Source organism: Coloeus monedula (assembly GCF_965178545.1).
Source record: "Coloeus monedula genome assembly, chromosome: 13".
NCBI lineage: Eukaryota > Metazoa > Chordata > Aves > Passeriformes > Corvidae > Coloeus > Coloeus monedula.
This window is the reverse complement of record NC_138793.1, coordinates 12,135,026-12,151,175: the sequence shown is the minus strand read 5'-3', so window position 1 is coordinate 12,151,175 and position 16,150 is coordinate 12,135,026. Positions and strand designations below refer to the sequence as shown.

At 39.6% G+C, this 16,150-nt stretch overlaps 1 protein-coding gene across 4 annotated transcripts in view; it reads left to right on the top strand.

Annotated features, from left to right (window-relative positions):
• Window positions 1-467: 467 nt before the first annotated feature.
• SLC7A6 (solute carrier family 7 member 6) overlaps window positions 468-16,150 on the top strand; it is a 30,978-nt gene continuing 15,295 nt past the window's right edge. The window contains exons 1-6 of one of the 4 annotated variants that reach the window (XM_082289944.1): window positions 468-607; window positions 5,766-5,881; window positions 6,401-6,962; window positions 10,854-10,979; window positions 12,734-12,878; window positions 15,421-15,544. In XM_082289944.1, coding sequence (XP_082146070.1) covers window positions 6,440-6,962; window positions 10,854-10,979; window positions 12,734-12,878; window positions 15,421-15,544 — 918 coding nt within the window. In that variant the 5' untranslated portion in view covers window positions 468-607; window positions 5,766-5,881; window positions 6,401-6,439. Of the gene's footprint in view, window positions 608-739; window positions 796-5,517; window positions 5,882-6,400; window positions 6,963-10,853; window positions 10,980-12,733; window positions 12,879-15,420; window positions 15,545-16,150 lie in introns of those variants that run through there. The other 3 variants (XM_082289941.1, XM_082289943.1, XM_082289942.1) reach the window with 3 other exon arrangements.

Here is a 16,150-nt window from a genome sequence, read left to right as displayed (position 1 = left end):
GGGAGGTCCATTAGATGTATTGTAAGGGAGCCAAATTTTGGGTGTAGCTATGCCCCTCTTGGGGGCTGGAACACCAGCGGTACTGTTCCATTTTAATTGCCATATCCACTGCGACTGGCACTTACGACCTGTGCAGCAGAAACCCAAAATATCACCAGATTTCAGGGTTTCCACCCTCAGTCTCGAGCCTGAGAGTGTCTCAGGTGTAACTCATGTGGATGCAACTTTGTGCAGCGTCCTCCTCCGGGGCTTCACGGGAACTCCGTGTCCCCCGAGGCCCTCAGGGACCGCGGGGTGAGGGCAGGGCCCCCCAGCCCAGGCTGGGAAAGGCGCCATTCCCGTACCGTCAGTGCTAAAGCGCTTCTCCATCCTGCCCCTGCGGGGAAAGGGGAGGCTGGTCCCCCGCTCCGGCTGCGGCGGGGGAGGCGATCGAGGGTCTCCCCGCCCACCGGTAGCGCAGGAGCCGACGCGAACTTCGCGGGGCAGGGGGGAGCTCCGGCCCTGGAAACACCTCCCTCCGCACCAGCGGGTAACGGGGGGTCCGGCGCAACCCCTGCGGAGCGGGTATGCTCCTTGCGGCTTCCCCCTCGGGCCGACCACACGGCAGGTAGCGGATTTCTGCCGGGGAGGGGCGAGGAGGCAACGAAGGCGGTGACGGAGGCGGCGATCTCGGGACGGGGAGGCGGCGACGGCGGCGACGGCGTGGGGGGGGGGCGGGGCGGGGCGGCGCGGCCGCCATCGCCTGTCGGTAGCAACGGGTGGGGAGCATCCTGAGACAGCTCCGCGGGAGCGGAGGTAACGCGCTTCCGGCCGGACAGCTGGGGTGGGCTTTCGCCTTCCTTCGCCGGTTTCCTTCAGCTCCCTTCACCTTGAGGGATCAAGGTGGGCAGGGAGCGGCCTCAGTGCAGGGGCTGCCGGCGGCAGCGCTGCCCTGCAGCATCTGGGGCGGCGGCCTTGGCGAGCCGGGCGGCTTCCAAGTGTGCGGTGGTAGCAAGATAAATGCCGCGGTTTCTGTATTGTCTTTAAAGGGTGCCCCAACTCTTGACGGTCCTCGTCTCAGACGGGTGCCTGTAGCTGCTTCCTTCCCGGGGCTGTCCAGAAGGCTTGCAATCTGTGTGAGCCTCGCTTATTTTATAAGGAGAAAGAGGGTCGCCACCGCTTGTGGAGAGCGGAGCGGCCACTGAGAGTCCCAATCACACCTCTGCAAATGACCCTTCCCTCCTGCGGCGGGACCTCGTCAGGCCGGCGGCGACAGCCCCTGGAGTCGTGCTTGTGGCGACTCGAGGGTGGCTTTGTGAAGCCACGTGTTCCTTTAGTGCTTTTTGGTGGTGGGTGCAGGTAATTCCTGACCGCTCCGTTAGCGAGCTATCGCAGGGCACTGAAGTGGGCTTAGTGAGATCCTCAGGCCAGCATGCCTTTGCTTGCTGGCGTTTGGTAGTGATTTTGATTGTGTGTTTTTAAATGGAGTGTATTAACTACAATCTGATCAGGTGCGGCTATAAGTTCCACCTAAAGAGTACACATGGGTGGAGGTGTGAAGGTAAGCATGTGCTTTTTGGCATTATTTCCCCCTCTTTTGAGAGGTTTTCTTCCCCAGCATGAAAAATAAGGTGAATTACTTTAACAAACTCTACTGTTGTTCCTTCTGTCTTTACCTGGAGCTTATTGTATAAATTTCACCAGATGTTCCTCTCATTGCAGCAGCTTTGTGCACTCCCAGCCTAAATCAGCTGTCTATCACAAAGTCCCTGTTGTGAGCTTGCTTCTGTTTTTTCTCTTGGAAATATGAAAATAATGAAAAACATGAAAAAATATGAAAATATGACTTACTACCATACTGATAAATTATCAAGTGAAAAAAACTGACATAGTAACTTCTCTTTCATACCTTTTTACGTGATAAACTTACCTTGTCTGTTTTTAAAAGTGGATGTCACAAGCAGTTCTATTTGATCAAAAGTTTGTTTGTGGGATTTTTTTTTTATTGTGCTAAAGATGGTGCGTTTGTATACGCAAGCACAAAATACTTGGTTGAACAGGTTAAATCTTTACATTGGGAATTGCTTTTGTTGCAAGGGCTTCCTGTCTGTTCAGCATATGTATGGTAGGGCAGAGATTCTTCTCTCACCAGGAAAAAGACAAACATATCCTAGACAAACTCTAGGCCTTTCCCATGTTGTGAGGTGCCCAAATATATACATTGCAATGAATAAGCATTTCTGGGACTTAATTTGCTCTGTTGGTGCTTAACTCCCTGAAGACTTTGATGCTGTTTGCCTGTATAGAGCTATCTTGAATCTTGCTCATAGGGTCAATCATTGTGTTCAGAAATAGGAGTCTTACATCTGGTATATGTGAATAGCCAAAGTGTGTATGTAAAGCTGTGTTACGAGAGTTGTTTTATGCAATCAAGAACTAAGGAAGACGGAGGCAAGAACACCAGAAATCTTTGCTAATGAGTGTGTAATGTATAAAAGCACAGCAAACACTGTAAGCTTTTAGCAGTTTGGTACTTCACCTTGGTTATTAACTCACTTGCAGGTTCATCCCAGGTCAAACAACTGACAACTGTTCTGTTCAATGGGAGAAAGGGGATCTTGGTGGATGGTTCCTCATTTCCTCCCCTTAAAGGGGGTCCACCCTGTGTTAATACATTGCTAGTTGCATTTTAACCTTTTTCAGCTCCTCTGGTACCTGGCTGTGGTGTGATAGGCCTTACCAGAATACATTTTTTTGGTGAAACAGTGAAGTGATCCTAGTTTCAGGTCACTCTGTCCTGGTTTCATATCATAGCTTTCTATACCAACAGCCGAGTCATTTCAGTAGAAAACACAATTATACATATCAGCAAAAAGATTCCTCACAGATGCAGTGATCAGCAAAAAAAAGAGTTGAAGACTTTGTATTGCACAAGGGTGAGCGATGAGGAAATCCGTGAGTTGGTTAGCTTGTGCGAAGGCAGAACCCAGCATTAGCCACAGCACTCCTGTGGCTGGGCTTTGGCAGTGTCAGAGATTGTTCTAATAGTATTTTTAGCTGCAGTACATTAGGATTATTGTATGTTAGAAAATATATACTATTTGTCTCTAGCTCTCCTCTTCCAAGCCTCTCTTCTGTTTCCACTGAAATAATGATCTTGTGACAGAATCATGGATTTAATGTACGTGTTTTTTGTCTGACATAGCTTCAGTTTTCTGTAGTCTCTGCTTTCCCTCTTCCTTGGTAAGTTTTCTTTCCAGTTGGTCAAAGCTGCAGATCTTGGTTCCACTTAAGATTAAGTGAAATACCTGTAGGAAAAAACCTGCCAGCAGTTCTGATTTTGTCAGAGATGTTATAAATGCATCACGTGACTCAGGCAAATAAGCAATCCCTGCCCTTAAGGCTTTAAAAGGCATACAAAACAAACAAGGCTAGAGAAGAGAATAAAATATCTAATCTTCAGTGAGCTGTTGTACACACCTTCATGCAAATCCTAGTTGGTGGCAGATTCCCAAAATTGGGAATAACAGAAGCAGAGGGGAAGAAGGAGAATTGGGGGACAGAACAGGCTAGGTTGAGAGATACTGTGATTGTTCTTTCCTGGCTAGAGATAGCAGGGCAAGAAACAGTCAAGGTCGTCAGTAACAAAACTGTATAGAACTGCAGTCATGTGCTGCTACTGAGGTGGAGGCATTTGAACAGTGACTGAGTCCCTAGTTGCAGGAAATTAAATGCATCTCTGAACTCCAGACCATGAGGTAAATCATGGTTACTCTTAGTGCAAAACCGGCTGGGCATTAACACACAGGTTTGATATGATTTGAATTACTCAATTGACTTAAATCAAATCATCAGCGTGCTTGAGTATTGCAAGTAATGTGTATGCTTCTGATCAACTTGTATTTTGGAAGGTGTTCAGGAGAAAATGGGAATGATGATTAGGATATGTGGGTAAGAAATCATAAAGCTGTGTAGTTACCACCAAAATGATGTTTTACGTTTATGATCGGTTCTTAACATATTTATGCAGTTTTATCCTTTAGCTGTAAGGGCTGAAAATGAACATAGCATGTTTCCAAATGGCAGTTGGATGTCGTAATAATAGCTGTAGTATTCTTGTTTCTTCCGCTGACATTTGTTCAGGGTGAATTGCCTTCTGAAAAACACTTGCAGCTAGTGTCCTGTCCCAAGTTCTTTTCATGGAAATGAAAAGACTCAGTTTGGAGTTGAGTGATATTTTTATGGGTCACAAGTGTTCTTTTAAATCCACTTCTTACAGCCAAATTACCAATGAAAATATCTGCTTTGATTATTTGTTCTGCTGTTTTGCACAGCTTTCTGATGATTGCGTCATATTTATAATTGATTATTGATAATATGCATTTACAGATAACTAAACTTCCTCTTGTAAAGCAAACAAATAATCTTGTGAATTTATAGGGCGCATGTATTTTTGAAGAGCTAGCTCTACTACACCAATAACATAAAGTCAGCCAGTAAGTGGTTGCAAATGAATTTGGCACAAGATAGCTGGAAGAGTAAATAACAAGGAGAACAGGTAACAACTGGTGTGATAAATTTACTTTGCTTTTCCTTTGAAGTTCTGGGCACACTCATCTGTAGAAAGTGTGTGGATGCCTCTCTCCTAGTTAATTTCATTTTGTTGGAGGTGCCTCATTATAACACTCAAGCTTTTAAGTTCTGAAAAGGCAGTGATTAGTTTCTGGAAGTTCAAAAAATGTTGGTCTAATTTTAAGTGTGAAATTTGAGGTCTTCCAATGTATCTGTGATACTAGAGGTTGACTCATGTATAAATGATAAAATGTGTATTTAGTAATTAAGCATCTTTAAAGTGTTTATTTGGAGTATTGAGGAGAAAATAAACCAGAAGGCATCCAACTAAACAGATTGAGGATCTTACTTTACGTTATTTAAAAGAATGCAGTCTCTAAAGATTTATGAGTTGGAGATGAATGATGTAATGCGTTTCAATAACAGATTTGTACTCCATTTAAGTGGAAATTACTTTTTTAATTGATTGAAAATAATCTTTATAATTTTCACATCTTCCTTCTAGTTCAGGGATGTCAAGTCAGATTTTCTGTGCTGTAGGATACAGCTGTTGGCTTTATGATAGAGGAGGAGTATTCTCTCCAGAAAGGTGTGCCTGCAAAAGCTTGTGTGTTCATCTGTTGCTAGATGCTCATGTAGTTCGGGTGACTGCATGTTGACCTTTCAAAGTTCCCATATTCAGGGTTTTTGTTCTCTCAGTTGACAAGTTTATTGTTGCAGTTAAAAATTTTTTTGTAAAATTAGTCTTACCCCCCAAAAAGCACAAAATCTACCCCCCACACTAGATTAGCTGCTTTATTCTAATTGACCCAGACTTTCAGTTTTTTCTTCTATTCTGTAGTAAACGGCTGAAGTGTACACTAAAGGTTTAATCGGGGCAGGGGAAAGGAGTAGTCATTAAATTAATTCTGGTAGTTATGTAGGGCCTATTCTTTATGGAGCTGATAAGCTAGTAAACTTGTGTAAAATGGGTCTAATGGGTCTTATTCAGAATTATCAAAGTCTTCTTGAGCTAAGAAGTGTTATTAGCAGTAACTTGCTTTTGGAAGGCATGGGAGAATTTTCTGGAGACTTCAGAAGAAAGTGGCTCTTTTCCAGACAGTCAGTTCTGAAGCAGAGGAAAAAGATTAATTTCTGTGTCCTTAGATACTGTTAAATACAGCTGCTAATGGAAGAATTTGGATTGAAACTCCTGTGGGTTTTTTCATGTACAGCCTGTGCTTTTAGATAACGCCGAGAAATGAGGTGGTGAGATTTGGAAACAGTTCTGGGGAGGGAGCGATCTGCAGAATCAGTCAGGAGTCAAGGGTTGGATCAAGAGCGTTCTGCAGTAAGTACCTCTGCCTACAGCCCTTAGCAAGAGCCCCCAGTGCATTGACAGCATGTTATGAGATCATTCATAAATTATGTGTCTAAGCACAGTAATTGGATTGATATTTTTAGTATTGCAATACATCTATGTTCATGCTTAGAACTCCCTTCTTGGTCTTGTGGTGCTTCCTTATCTATAACATCTCATTTCCTTCTTTCTGTTCTTTCTTCTGTTCTTCTCAAAATAGGAGTCCCTTAATTCTGTCCTTCTTACAGTTTTGTTTGTTTGTTTTCCTAATGGTAGAAATTCCTCTCTCATCCTAAGTTACATTGGAATTTGTCTCTTGCTTTGTCTGCATTGGTTCTCCTGTTTAACTGTGCATGAATTTGACTTCGTGTAAAAAAACCCAAATATGAAGCAACAAAAGGAAATTTATATTTGTAAGTCATAGGGTAAAAAGGTGAGAAGAAGATTTTGCAAGAAAGTCCTGGGATAAAAAAACTTACAATGATTTCCACTGTCTATATTTTGTTTTAGATTGTGATTTGGAGTCGTGGAGAATTCAGTCCTTCCACAATGGCAGAAAGGACAGATTTTACAAAATCACATATTTCACTGGCTGAATACAGCCCCGTCAACAAATCAGAAAGGACAGATCCAAGTGGAACACAGGATGGAGACCAAAATACATTGCAACTGAAGAAAGAAATTTCTTTAATAAATGGGATAAGCCTTATAGTAGGCAACATGATTGGTTCAGGTATCTTTGTCTCTCCCAAGGGAGTTCTCATCTACAGCAGATCTTACGGATTGTCTCTAATAATTTGGGCAATTGGAGGGCTATTTTCAGTCTTTGGAGCTCTCTGCTATGCTGAACTTGGAACCACTATTACAAAGTCAGGAGCCAGCTATGCATATATCTTGGAGTCTTTTGGGAGCTTCATTGCTTTTATTCGTTTGTGGACCTCACTCCTAATTGTTGAGCCAACTAGTCAGGCAATTATTGCCATCACCTTTGCTAACTACATAGTTCAGCCTTTCTTCCCTTCTTGTGACCCTCCATATTTGGCTTGTCGTCTCATAGCAGCTGCTTGTGAATGTAAGTATTTCTTGATATTTACTATGGTAAGTTTTTATCCAGGGTGGGTTTTATTAAAACAAATCTTACCCACACTCAGAGTTGTTGCATACTGGATCTGCAATGGTTTGAGTTACAGTGGGGCAAAGAACAATTCCAGCACATCAGTACACAACACTTGCATGTGTTCAGTCAGTGAATGACCATTTTCTCATTTGGAAGCAGAACAAGGTCTTTAACTCTTCCAAGCTTACTTACCTGGCAAAAATGGGGGTAAAAATTGTTATCCCTTGGGAGAGGTATTTTAAATGAAACCTCAGGATACTCTTGGTGTGGTCTTAAGAGCTATTGCAGAATGGCTCTTATGCTATAAATTCTGGTATAATTTGATTTGCAATAATTTCTCAGTGGTTACATGGTTCAGGTACTACTCTGGTTTCAAAAAATCATTCATTCAAGATTATGCTTGGGATTAACTGTATCATCAGTACAACAGGATGTGTGGTAAAGCTGTTTTGAAAAGTGGAAATTTTGTGTGCACATAAAACACTGATGTAGCCAGCTCTGTTAGTCAATATAGAGAAACAGCTGTCCACAGTCAAACCAGGACTGTTCTGCTGTATCAAAATAATGAAACTGTATGTTTGAACTGCGTGTGTCTGATTTAATTTTAGGTATTTTGTATTAAAAGTGTTTATATACATATTTTACATTTCCACTAAACAGTGGAAACTGTATTTCAGCAAGTCTGTAGGACAATGCTTTGTGATGTACTGATCCATAACCGTGTGCTCTGAAGCCTGTCACATGTATTGACATGATTTTATACCAAAAAGCTCATACAGAACTTGGGCTCTTTTACTGCCAACAATGTGCTGCAAGGATATATGCTGCTTCTAGCTGGTTCCTTTTTGATGCATCTGTTGGAAGAGCTCTAATGTTCCTTATTAGAGTTGTCAATATAGGATAGGAAAGGGAAACGACAGAGCAGTAGTGTGTGCTTCAGATATTTGACCTCTGTAACTGGTTATGATGATTGCAGCTTCCCCTTCCATTTTTGTTGGTGTTGTGAAAGCATTAACATGCTGGTTGGGGTCCAGGCAGGGGGAAAGATAATCACAAATCTGTCAGTTTAATCAGTTCTGTTCCCTCCTTCCTTCCAAATGAGTGAAGGGCCTGTAATGTCATGTTCACATTCCTTAAACAGATATTGTCCCAAGGTATGCTGGCACAAATTCAAGAGTGTGGGAGAATCTGCTCTTCCATTTAAGGTATCCCCTCACTCTGAGAGCAGTTAGCCCTTATAAAAAGGAGTTTATTAAAAAGCAAGAAATTAAGAAAAAGCAATTAAATTAAAATTATTATATAGTAGGTATAGAAAGACAGTGTGATGTCCTCTATGTTTGCTGCTAATAAGGGGAATTAACAACTCTTTTTTTAGTGGAGACACGTGACAGCAGGATCACTCTCAGGCAGGCAGAACAATTTACTTTAACAGTCTGTTTTATGGTTTTAAATGCTTGTTCTGCCCTGCTCTAAGTGTCAGTGCTAAGACTCACCCCTGCTTTACAACTTCATTTAGCTGTTAAAGCTTAGGCTTCTCCCTGTCCTGGCAGGGCTGATGTTGTTTTTTACATCCCTAGCTCTGGATATGATTAATCCCATAAGAATGAAGCTGCTGGGAGTGAAAGCCTGCACATTGGTTAGGTACAGATTGTATGTGAGAATGGGTGGGTTTGTTGTGGGGTTTACTTTTAGTTTTATTTCTTGGGTTTTTTTGATTGTAGTAGTAGCAATACTAGAGCTAGTGTGAGAACAATCTGTGTTATACAGCATTACTTTGACAATTGTTTTGGCAGTGGGGTGTCATCTGGTTCTACAGAACTAAACTTGACAGTTCTCAGAAACTTTAAGTGGCTAAACAATAATTAAGTTGAAGAAAACAAGAGTCATTTTAGTGAAAGAAAGAGAGGACATGTGGCTTATTCAGAATATTGATTATCTTTCTCTTTTTTTTTCCTTATAAGGTATGAGAGTATCATTTTGTCTGAAGTAGAGACCAAGCCCTAATTTACTGATAATAATTCATCCCAATGAAAGTTGCTTTTAAAAAAAATGGCTGAAATAAACCCAGTGAGCAAGTACTCCAGTCACTAATACTGAAGAGCAGAGACTGAGCAGAGTGTTTTTTTCTGAGGTCTCTGTGGGAGCTGCAGCAGTCCTGACTTTTGAAATTTGATACAACTGGGGTTTTTTTTCCCCCCCTCATCTTGCCAAGCTCACTTGAACCTCGTTCAGCTTGGCCAGACTGTTTAACATACTAATGCCATACTTGTCAGATCATTACCTTTCTTTTGTTACCTTTTAAAAGTTATTGTTTTCAATTTGGTAACTGTGCTTAGGTAAATTTTTATCTTAATAGTATCACGGTGTTCTTGGATTATGGGAAAGGAGATAATATATCACATCTTTTTATTTAATTTTGATTTACTACTACCTTACTCCTGAAACAGTCAAGTTTCGTTTTTATTTATATGCATATTTAAAAGATGCAGTACAAGGAGACTCTGTAGATGAAAAGTACAGTAGTATATAAACACTTTTTCACTAGCTAGAGAGAAAACTGAGATTTGGGGGAAATATTGTTTCCAATACAGAAGTTTCAATAATATAGTGATAATCTGGTTTAGAAAAATATGTACTGAATTAGGATCTGTTAAATAAAGAATACTGAAGATACTGAATCCTATTCAATATACAGCCCTTGAGTTCAGGCAGAGGTTGTCTGACTCTCCACTTCAGAAAAAGAGATAATGAATGCAAAAGCAAAATGTTGAGAGTCATGAGAACTGTCTTGGGGAAGTTGATCACATGAGTAAATTTAGTCAGCAACTACAAAATGTTTGTGAGATCAGAAAGTCTCATTTCAAGTTTCATTGCAATCTTGTGAAATAGGTCTGACTCTAATTTATTTTGGATAGAGGGCTAAATGCACTCAGAATACTCATTACTTCCTACCAGTTTGTAAAAATCCAGACTACTGTTGTATTAGCTGTAAAGCATATGCTCTTTAGAACCACAGAATGGCTTAGGTTGGAAGGGACCTTGAAGATCATCTTGTACCAACCCCTGCCGTGGGCAGGGACACCTTCCACTAGACCAGATTGCTCCAAACCCCATCTAACCTGGCCTTGAGCACTTCCAGGAATGGGGCACCCCCAGCTTCTCTGGGCAACCTGTGCCAGTGCTCCATGACCCTCACATAGAAGGATTTCTTAATGACACCTAATCTAATCTAATCTAATCTAATCTAATCTACCTTCTTTCCAGTTAAAGCCATTACCCCTTGTCCTGTCAGTACGTGCCCTTGTAAAATCAATCTGTTCTCCATAATACAGTTCAGTAGAACTGGAAAAAAGTTTTGAATCACCTGTAATCATACTTAGCATTGCAGCTACTTCATGGATGTTGAACTCATCCTCAGCCTAACAAGGAAGCATAAGAAAAGCTGTTCAAACACTCTTTTGTTTGCCCAAAGGAATTTCTAGATAATCTTTCATGTACTGGAGCAATATTGCTACACTGAAATGAATTATTTCATGTAGCAGTTCCTTTAGTTTTAGGATAGTTGCAGAGTGCAGCGGATGAGGGGTAATGTTAGGAAGATGGGCATGTAATCAGAGAGCAGGAAGGTCTATCCTTCCGTCTGTTGAAACAGTGTGTTTAGAACATCTGTTTCCTCCTGTTTTGTTGGAATCAGTGTGTTTTCAGTACTTGTGTATTGGGCTTAGTTTAACCTAAATATTAGTATAACAAGTAAGTGCATATTTAGATTACAATTAAAAGCTTTGAAAAGTGAGTTAAACTGAGCATTGTTCAAATAGTCTTTTAATTTTTCTTTTCTTCCCCTAGGTCTTCTAACATTTATAAATTGTGCCTACGTTAAGTGGGGTACACGTGTGCAGGATGTATTTACTTACGCCAAAGTGCTTGCTCTTATTGCCATCATCGTCACCGGACTTGTTAAAATATGCCAGGGTAAGCTTGTAAAATTAAAGCAAAGGTTTGTGTTTATCAGTTAAACTGAGTGACTGGTCTAAAGACTGTAAACTACCCCTGTATGTTTTATGAAAAAAGCATAATACAGCCACCTTGAAAATACCAATAATACCAATGTTAGACATTATCATGAAACTGTCATGAGATATCCATTCAATCTCAGTTGACTTTGAACTTGGTTAAAGAAGGTAATTGATTGCTCAGCAATGTTGTGTATTTTACAGCCTGCAGTACAGAATAATAGAGGAAGTGAAAACAGCAATATACAGAGACAGTGGCAGTGGAGAAAGTTATACATTTCTCTAAGGAACATGCTACTTTACAGTGAGATCAACTGAATATTTTTTTTTTACAAAATGAATCTCCAATCTGAAAGTGTCTGAACTTAAAGCACAAATAGATTTCTAAGAATATGTAGGTAGATTTGTGAAACTACAGCTCTGTTTTTGCTCAAAGCCTGAGTTCGGTTAAAGCTGTTGAGAAGTAGAACGTGTGTGTGTTGGGCGGTGTGCCTTCAAGTTAGGAGAAATTACGAATTTAGTTTTATTTTTAGCCCTTCCTTTGGGAAGAATTTGTTGGTGTGTTAGCTTAAGAAAATTATCCTGCTTTCAAAGCTGCCATAAAGATCTGTCTTTCCCCGGCAATTTATGTCCTTTGCTCTAACTGGTTATTGTTGAAAGTTCATGAGCAAGATAACTGCTGTGAACCAAACAAAAATACGCATATGTGAGCACCAGGTTTAATCCTTAACACATCAGCCCATCCCTTGTTTCGTAGATACTGAGCTTGTTCACATCTAATTTCCTTGACATTGTCTCCTCTTTATATTCCTAACTCAGCAGTTACTCCACCTATGTCTGTGCCAAGGGAGTAGCAACATCTGATTGGGATAAAAAGTAGGGAAGAGAAATAAGTAAAGATATTTTAGAGGCCTCAGATATTACCCTGGCCAGTTTTAATGGAGTCTAAACACTTCAGGATGCATACTACAGAGCATGTTTTGGAGTTACACAGTAATTTTCCTTTTTGTTTTTGGCAGTTTTGTGTGTGTTTGTATATATATACAGTCTGAATATATAAACTGTGATTGATGAGCTTGTCTTGACTTGCCTGAAGTCAAAAGATGGCACAAGTTTTCACAAATACTGGTCCAGAAAACATACGTACACTTTTAGCTTGGGAAAAATTTGTCTTAACAGTAGTACTTTATGCTCCATTATTTTTTCTCAGTTGTGTATTTTTAATAGCAAAACCTCAAACATCCATGTAGGTGTTTTTGTGGGGGTTTCTTGTCATAGTTGTATAAATCACTTGTAATCTTTGTTTTCTGCATAGGCTAAATGTTTGAAAATTTAAAAGGATTTAGAAGAATAGAGTGGGTTATTTTCTAAATATATATGTTATAAACCCCCACCCTTAAACTGAGTTCTGTCATTGCCAATTGTTCATAACTTAGTTGGAACTTAATGTTCCTGAACTTCTTGTGCCACTGTGGACAAACCAGGTGTTTAATTTTAGAGCAGTATCATACACACCCAATAATTTTTAGTAGTTTTGAATGCCATGCTTATTCTCATGGCTAAAACACAGAGTAGAATTGGAAGAAAAGGTCTTAATAAGCAGTTTTGAAGGAATTAGTGTTTCTGGGGTGTTTTTGCAATTGTGTGCCACATTGAAAAACATTACTTACTGTATTTTTTTATCCTGTCCTTCATTGCATCTCTTCCACACAGGACATATATGGCACTTTAAGAACGCTTTTGAGGGATCCTCCTTTGATATTGGAGATATCTCCCTTGCATTATATTCTGCCTTGTTTTCTTACTCTGGTTGGGATACGCTCAATTACGTAACAGAAGAAATCAAAAACCCAGAAAGGTAAATGATCTGAGCTTTCTAAATGTGGATATTTCCCAAGTTGCTGGGTTTGTGGATGTTATTCACTAATAAATTCTGAGCTTACACAGAAATGAGTAGAACTGCTCTGCTGGTGAGGCTGTGTATGGCCACTAGCAAAGATTTACTAAACTCCATTAAAAATGAAAAAGAGAGAAAAACATAAGAATAAATAAGTGTAGATGATTGCAGGATGCTGTATTCAGTGCTAGGTAAGCTTTCAGTTCAAGATGTTGTTACTATTTATTATAATAGGTGTCAGTGTTGCAGTGGAACAGGTACCTAAGTGTTGTCTGTGTTTACCTGTGCAGTCATTCTGATTTCATATTTAAGAATGTTAATCTTTTCCATGAATTTATGCTCTAAAATGTGACTAGCTAATCTTGCTCAGTTGTGAGTCTGTAAGCAGACACCTTTATGTTAGAATAGACCCCCCTTTGATAATTTTTACATCCTGTTATGAACAACAGCTCAGATTGCTATAGCTGAATGATAATGAATGAGATTTTTTTTTTTTTATTTCTCCCAACTGATTTTGACTTTTGCAGTTTATTTTCTTCTATGTTGGATGTTGAGTTTTATGCTGAGTGTTTATCTAACCAGGAAAGTTATCTATTAAAAAGATAAAATAGTGGATAAGTATTTTAATTCTAAAACTAGCTATTTTTAGTCAGATTGAATTCCAGATTGACAGTTTGTTTCTTCAAATCCTCTTTTAAAAAGATTTGATAAACATATTCAGAATACATACATTTTGTATTTTCATCAGTCATTTGGTCCTTCAAATTGTGGTTTTTTTCTGCTAAAAACTCCTTTTTTTGAGTACTGTTGCAGTGCCTTTTCTTCTTTTTAAAGTTAGTGTATTGTTCTCTGTTATCAGTTTGATAGCTGTTCTATTAGATGTATAATTTTGAAAAACAATTTTTCTCCCAGGATATTTAGCTGATGAAAATTTCTTCATAGTCATTTGCTCTAGATAGGCATCAGTGCCTAATACAAGCTTCATTCTTGATAGAATGGTAGCTGGTAAAGTGAACTTCATATTTCAGCTTTCTGCATTGACAGTTCTTGGGAATAATGAGGTATTCCATAATTCTACAAAATTACTACAAGAATTATGTATTTTTCATGTTCACTTGATTGGTAGTGCCTTCATGCTTGTCCACCCAAAAGCTGCAATCCACAAATTACAGTTGACATTAAAGCCAAGGTACTTGGCTTCATTAATCTTGGATGATGCAAAGTCCTTAAAATGCTATTTCAGATTTTTGTTACATTGTGTAATATTTCTGAATTAAATTCACAGTTTTCTGCTTCTCTTTCTTCTCTGTGCTGGGATTCTCGGGTCTCTTACTATGAGTGTGCAACCTGGAAGAAGAGTCAGAGCTCCCAGTTACTAATTTACTGATTTATATGGAGGATTGTGGGGTATGTTTGTTTTTCTGCTTCCATGGCAGCAGACAGACACAGCTGGACTTCTGGGCCTCAGGAAGTTTTTGAGGGAGATTTCAATGTTTTAGTCAGACTGGTAATTTTTATGCTTTGGGGTTTTGTTGTCTGGAGGTTTTTTTGTTGTTGTTATTGAAAGCAATGTTCATGGCAAATGCACATCAATGACACCCTGCTCTGTTTGATTTCAAGCTGGGCAAATGTGAGAGTAACACTCTCAGTTCTGCTTCCCCTTTTGAAACATTTGAATATTCCTGTGAGGTTTGAGGAAAGAATCAGGCTGAGAAAAGCTAAAGCCTAAAATTAAAAATCTGTTTCTGCTCTGTAGTTTCTTTCTGTGGAGCTGCGCACTTAGGACTGTGAGTTTATCTCACAGTTGAGTCTTATCTGCTTACATCTAAAGGTTAGCACTGTTTTCCTGTTACTCTTGACTTTTTTTTGTACAGCTTTCTAGACATGTGTTGCTAGTAAGCTACACCACATGCTGGGGCTCACAGCTGTTCAGCAATTTTAGATCTGCATCTCTGTTGTGCAGCTCAGTTAGCTTGTTCTCTGCAGTGGTGAGTGCAGATGAGAAGAACGGGTTCGGTTTAATAGATCTCCCTGCACCAGTTCTAGGAGTAGGTTCTGGAAGGACAGCCCCATTCCCCAGGGAGGAGGAGTGCAATGACTCAGAACTCTGCCTCTTTGGGTTCTAGTTGTGGTGATTAACACAGACAGTAGGAAATCATTTAAAGCGTGTAAGTTTGAAGGCTGTTATTACAGATCTGGAAACCTTGAAGTTAGAGTATTTGAAGAGCGATTGCATAGAATCCCTTTTTACACATAATTTAGGTTATAAGTTACTATAAAAATCAGATTTTTTCCCAGTCTTCTATATTAGAATTTCTAGTTATAAAAGAAACCAAACTCTGGTTCCAGAGATACCTTTTTTTGAAATCTTTATTTTGGCTTCATAACTTTTCTGTCTATTGTAAAGGATACAAATAAATAACTGTAATCTGTTACTACTAATGGATTTTTTTTTTTTCCTGCAGTTATGGGTTGTGGAGTTTTGGTTGTTTTTGTCTTACAGGAACTTGCCCCTGGCTATTGCAGTATCTATGCCAATTGTGACAGTTATCTATATTATGACCAATATAGCTTACTATACAGTGCTGGATGCTCAAGCTGTTCTCGCTAGTGATGCTGTGGCAGTGGTAAGTTGACCAAATGTTATGAGTGTTTGAGATTGCTTATAAAATCATTGGTAAGGGTATGAGCAAAAACCAGACTCAGTGTTAAGCAACAGCACAACAAAGTTTGTTGGCAAGATTCACTGTACTACTTCTAGGACAGTTAAGGCACACCAAGGAAAAACAAGCAACAACAAAACCAAATACAATCCAGGCAATCAAAACAGAAATTAACTGAGAGCTACCTAGGTGTATATGTGTGTGTGTGTGTGAGTGACAAAAGGATAGCGAGAACAAGGAAAAAAGGAATGCAGCCTAAAAGCTTAACAACACTCGGACGCAACAGTATTTTAACTTATGCCTACCTTAAGCTTAAGTTACAGCTTAACGTTAGCAATTTAATAAATGAGTAACACTTAGCAGCACTTACCCTAATTTATGACTTCCAAGTCGAAGTTAGCAATTTAACAAAAGAACAACACTAAGTAGCACTTAACTTAGCTTATAACGATAACCTTACTGACAGGCCTAACTTACTGAGATATCTAAGGCACTTAAACATCTAAGAAAGCCGTATTTCTCCCAGATTTGCTATAGCGTATATGCACATTTATGCAGCTAGACAGAAGG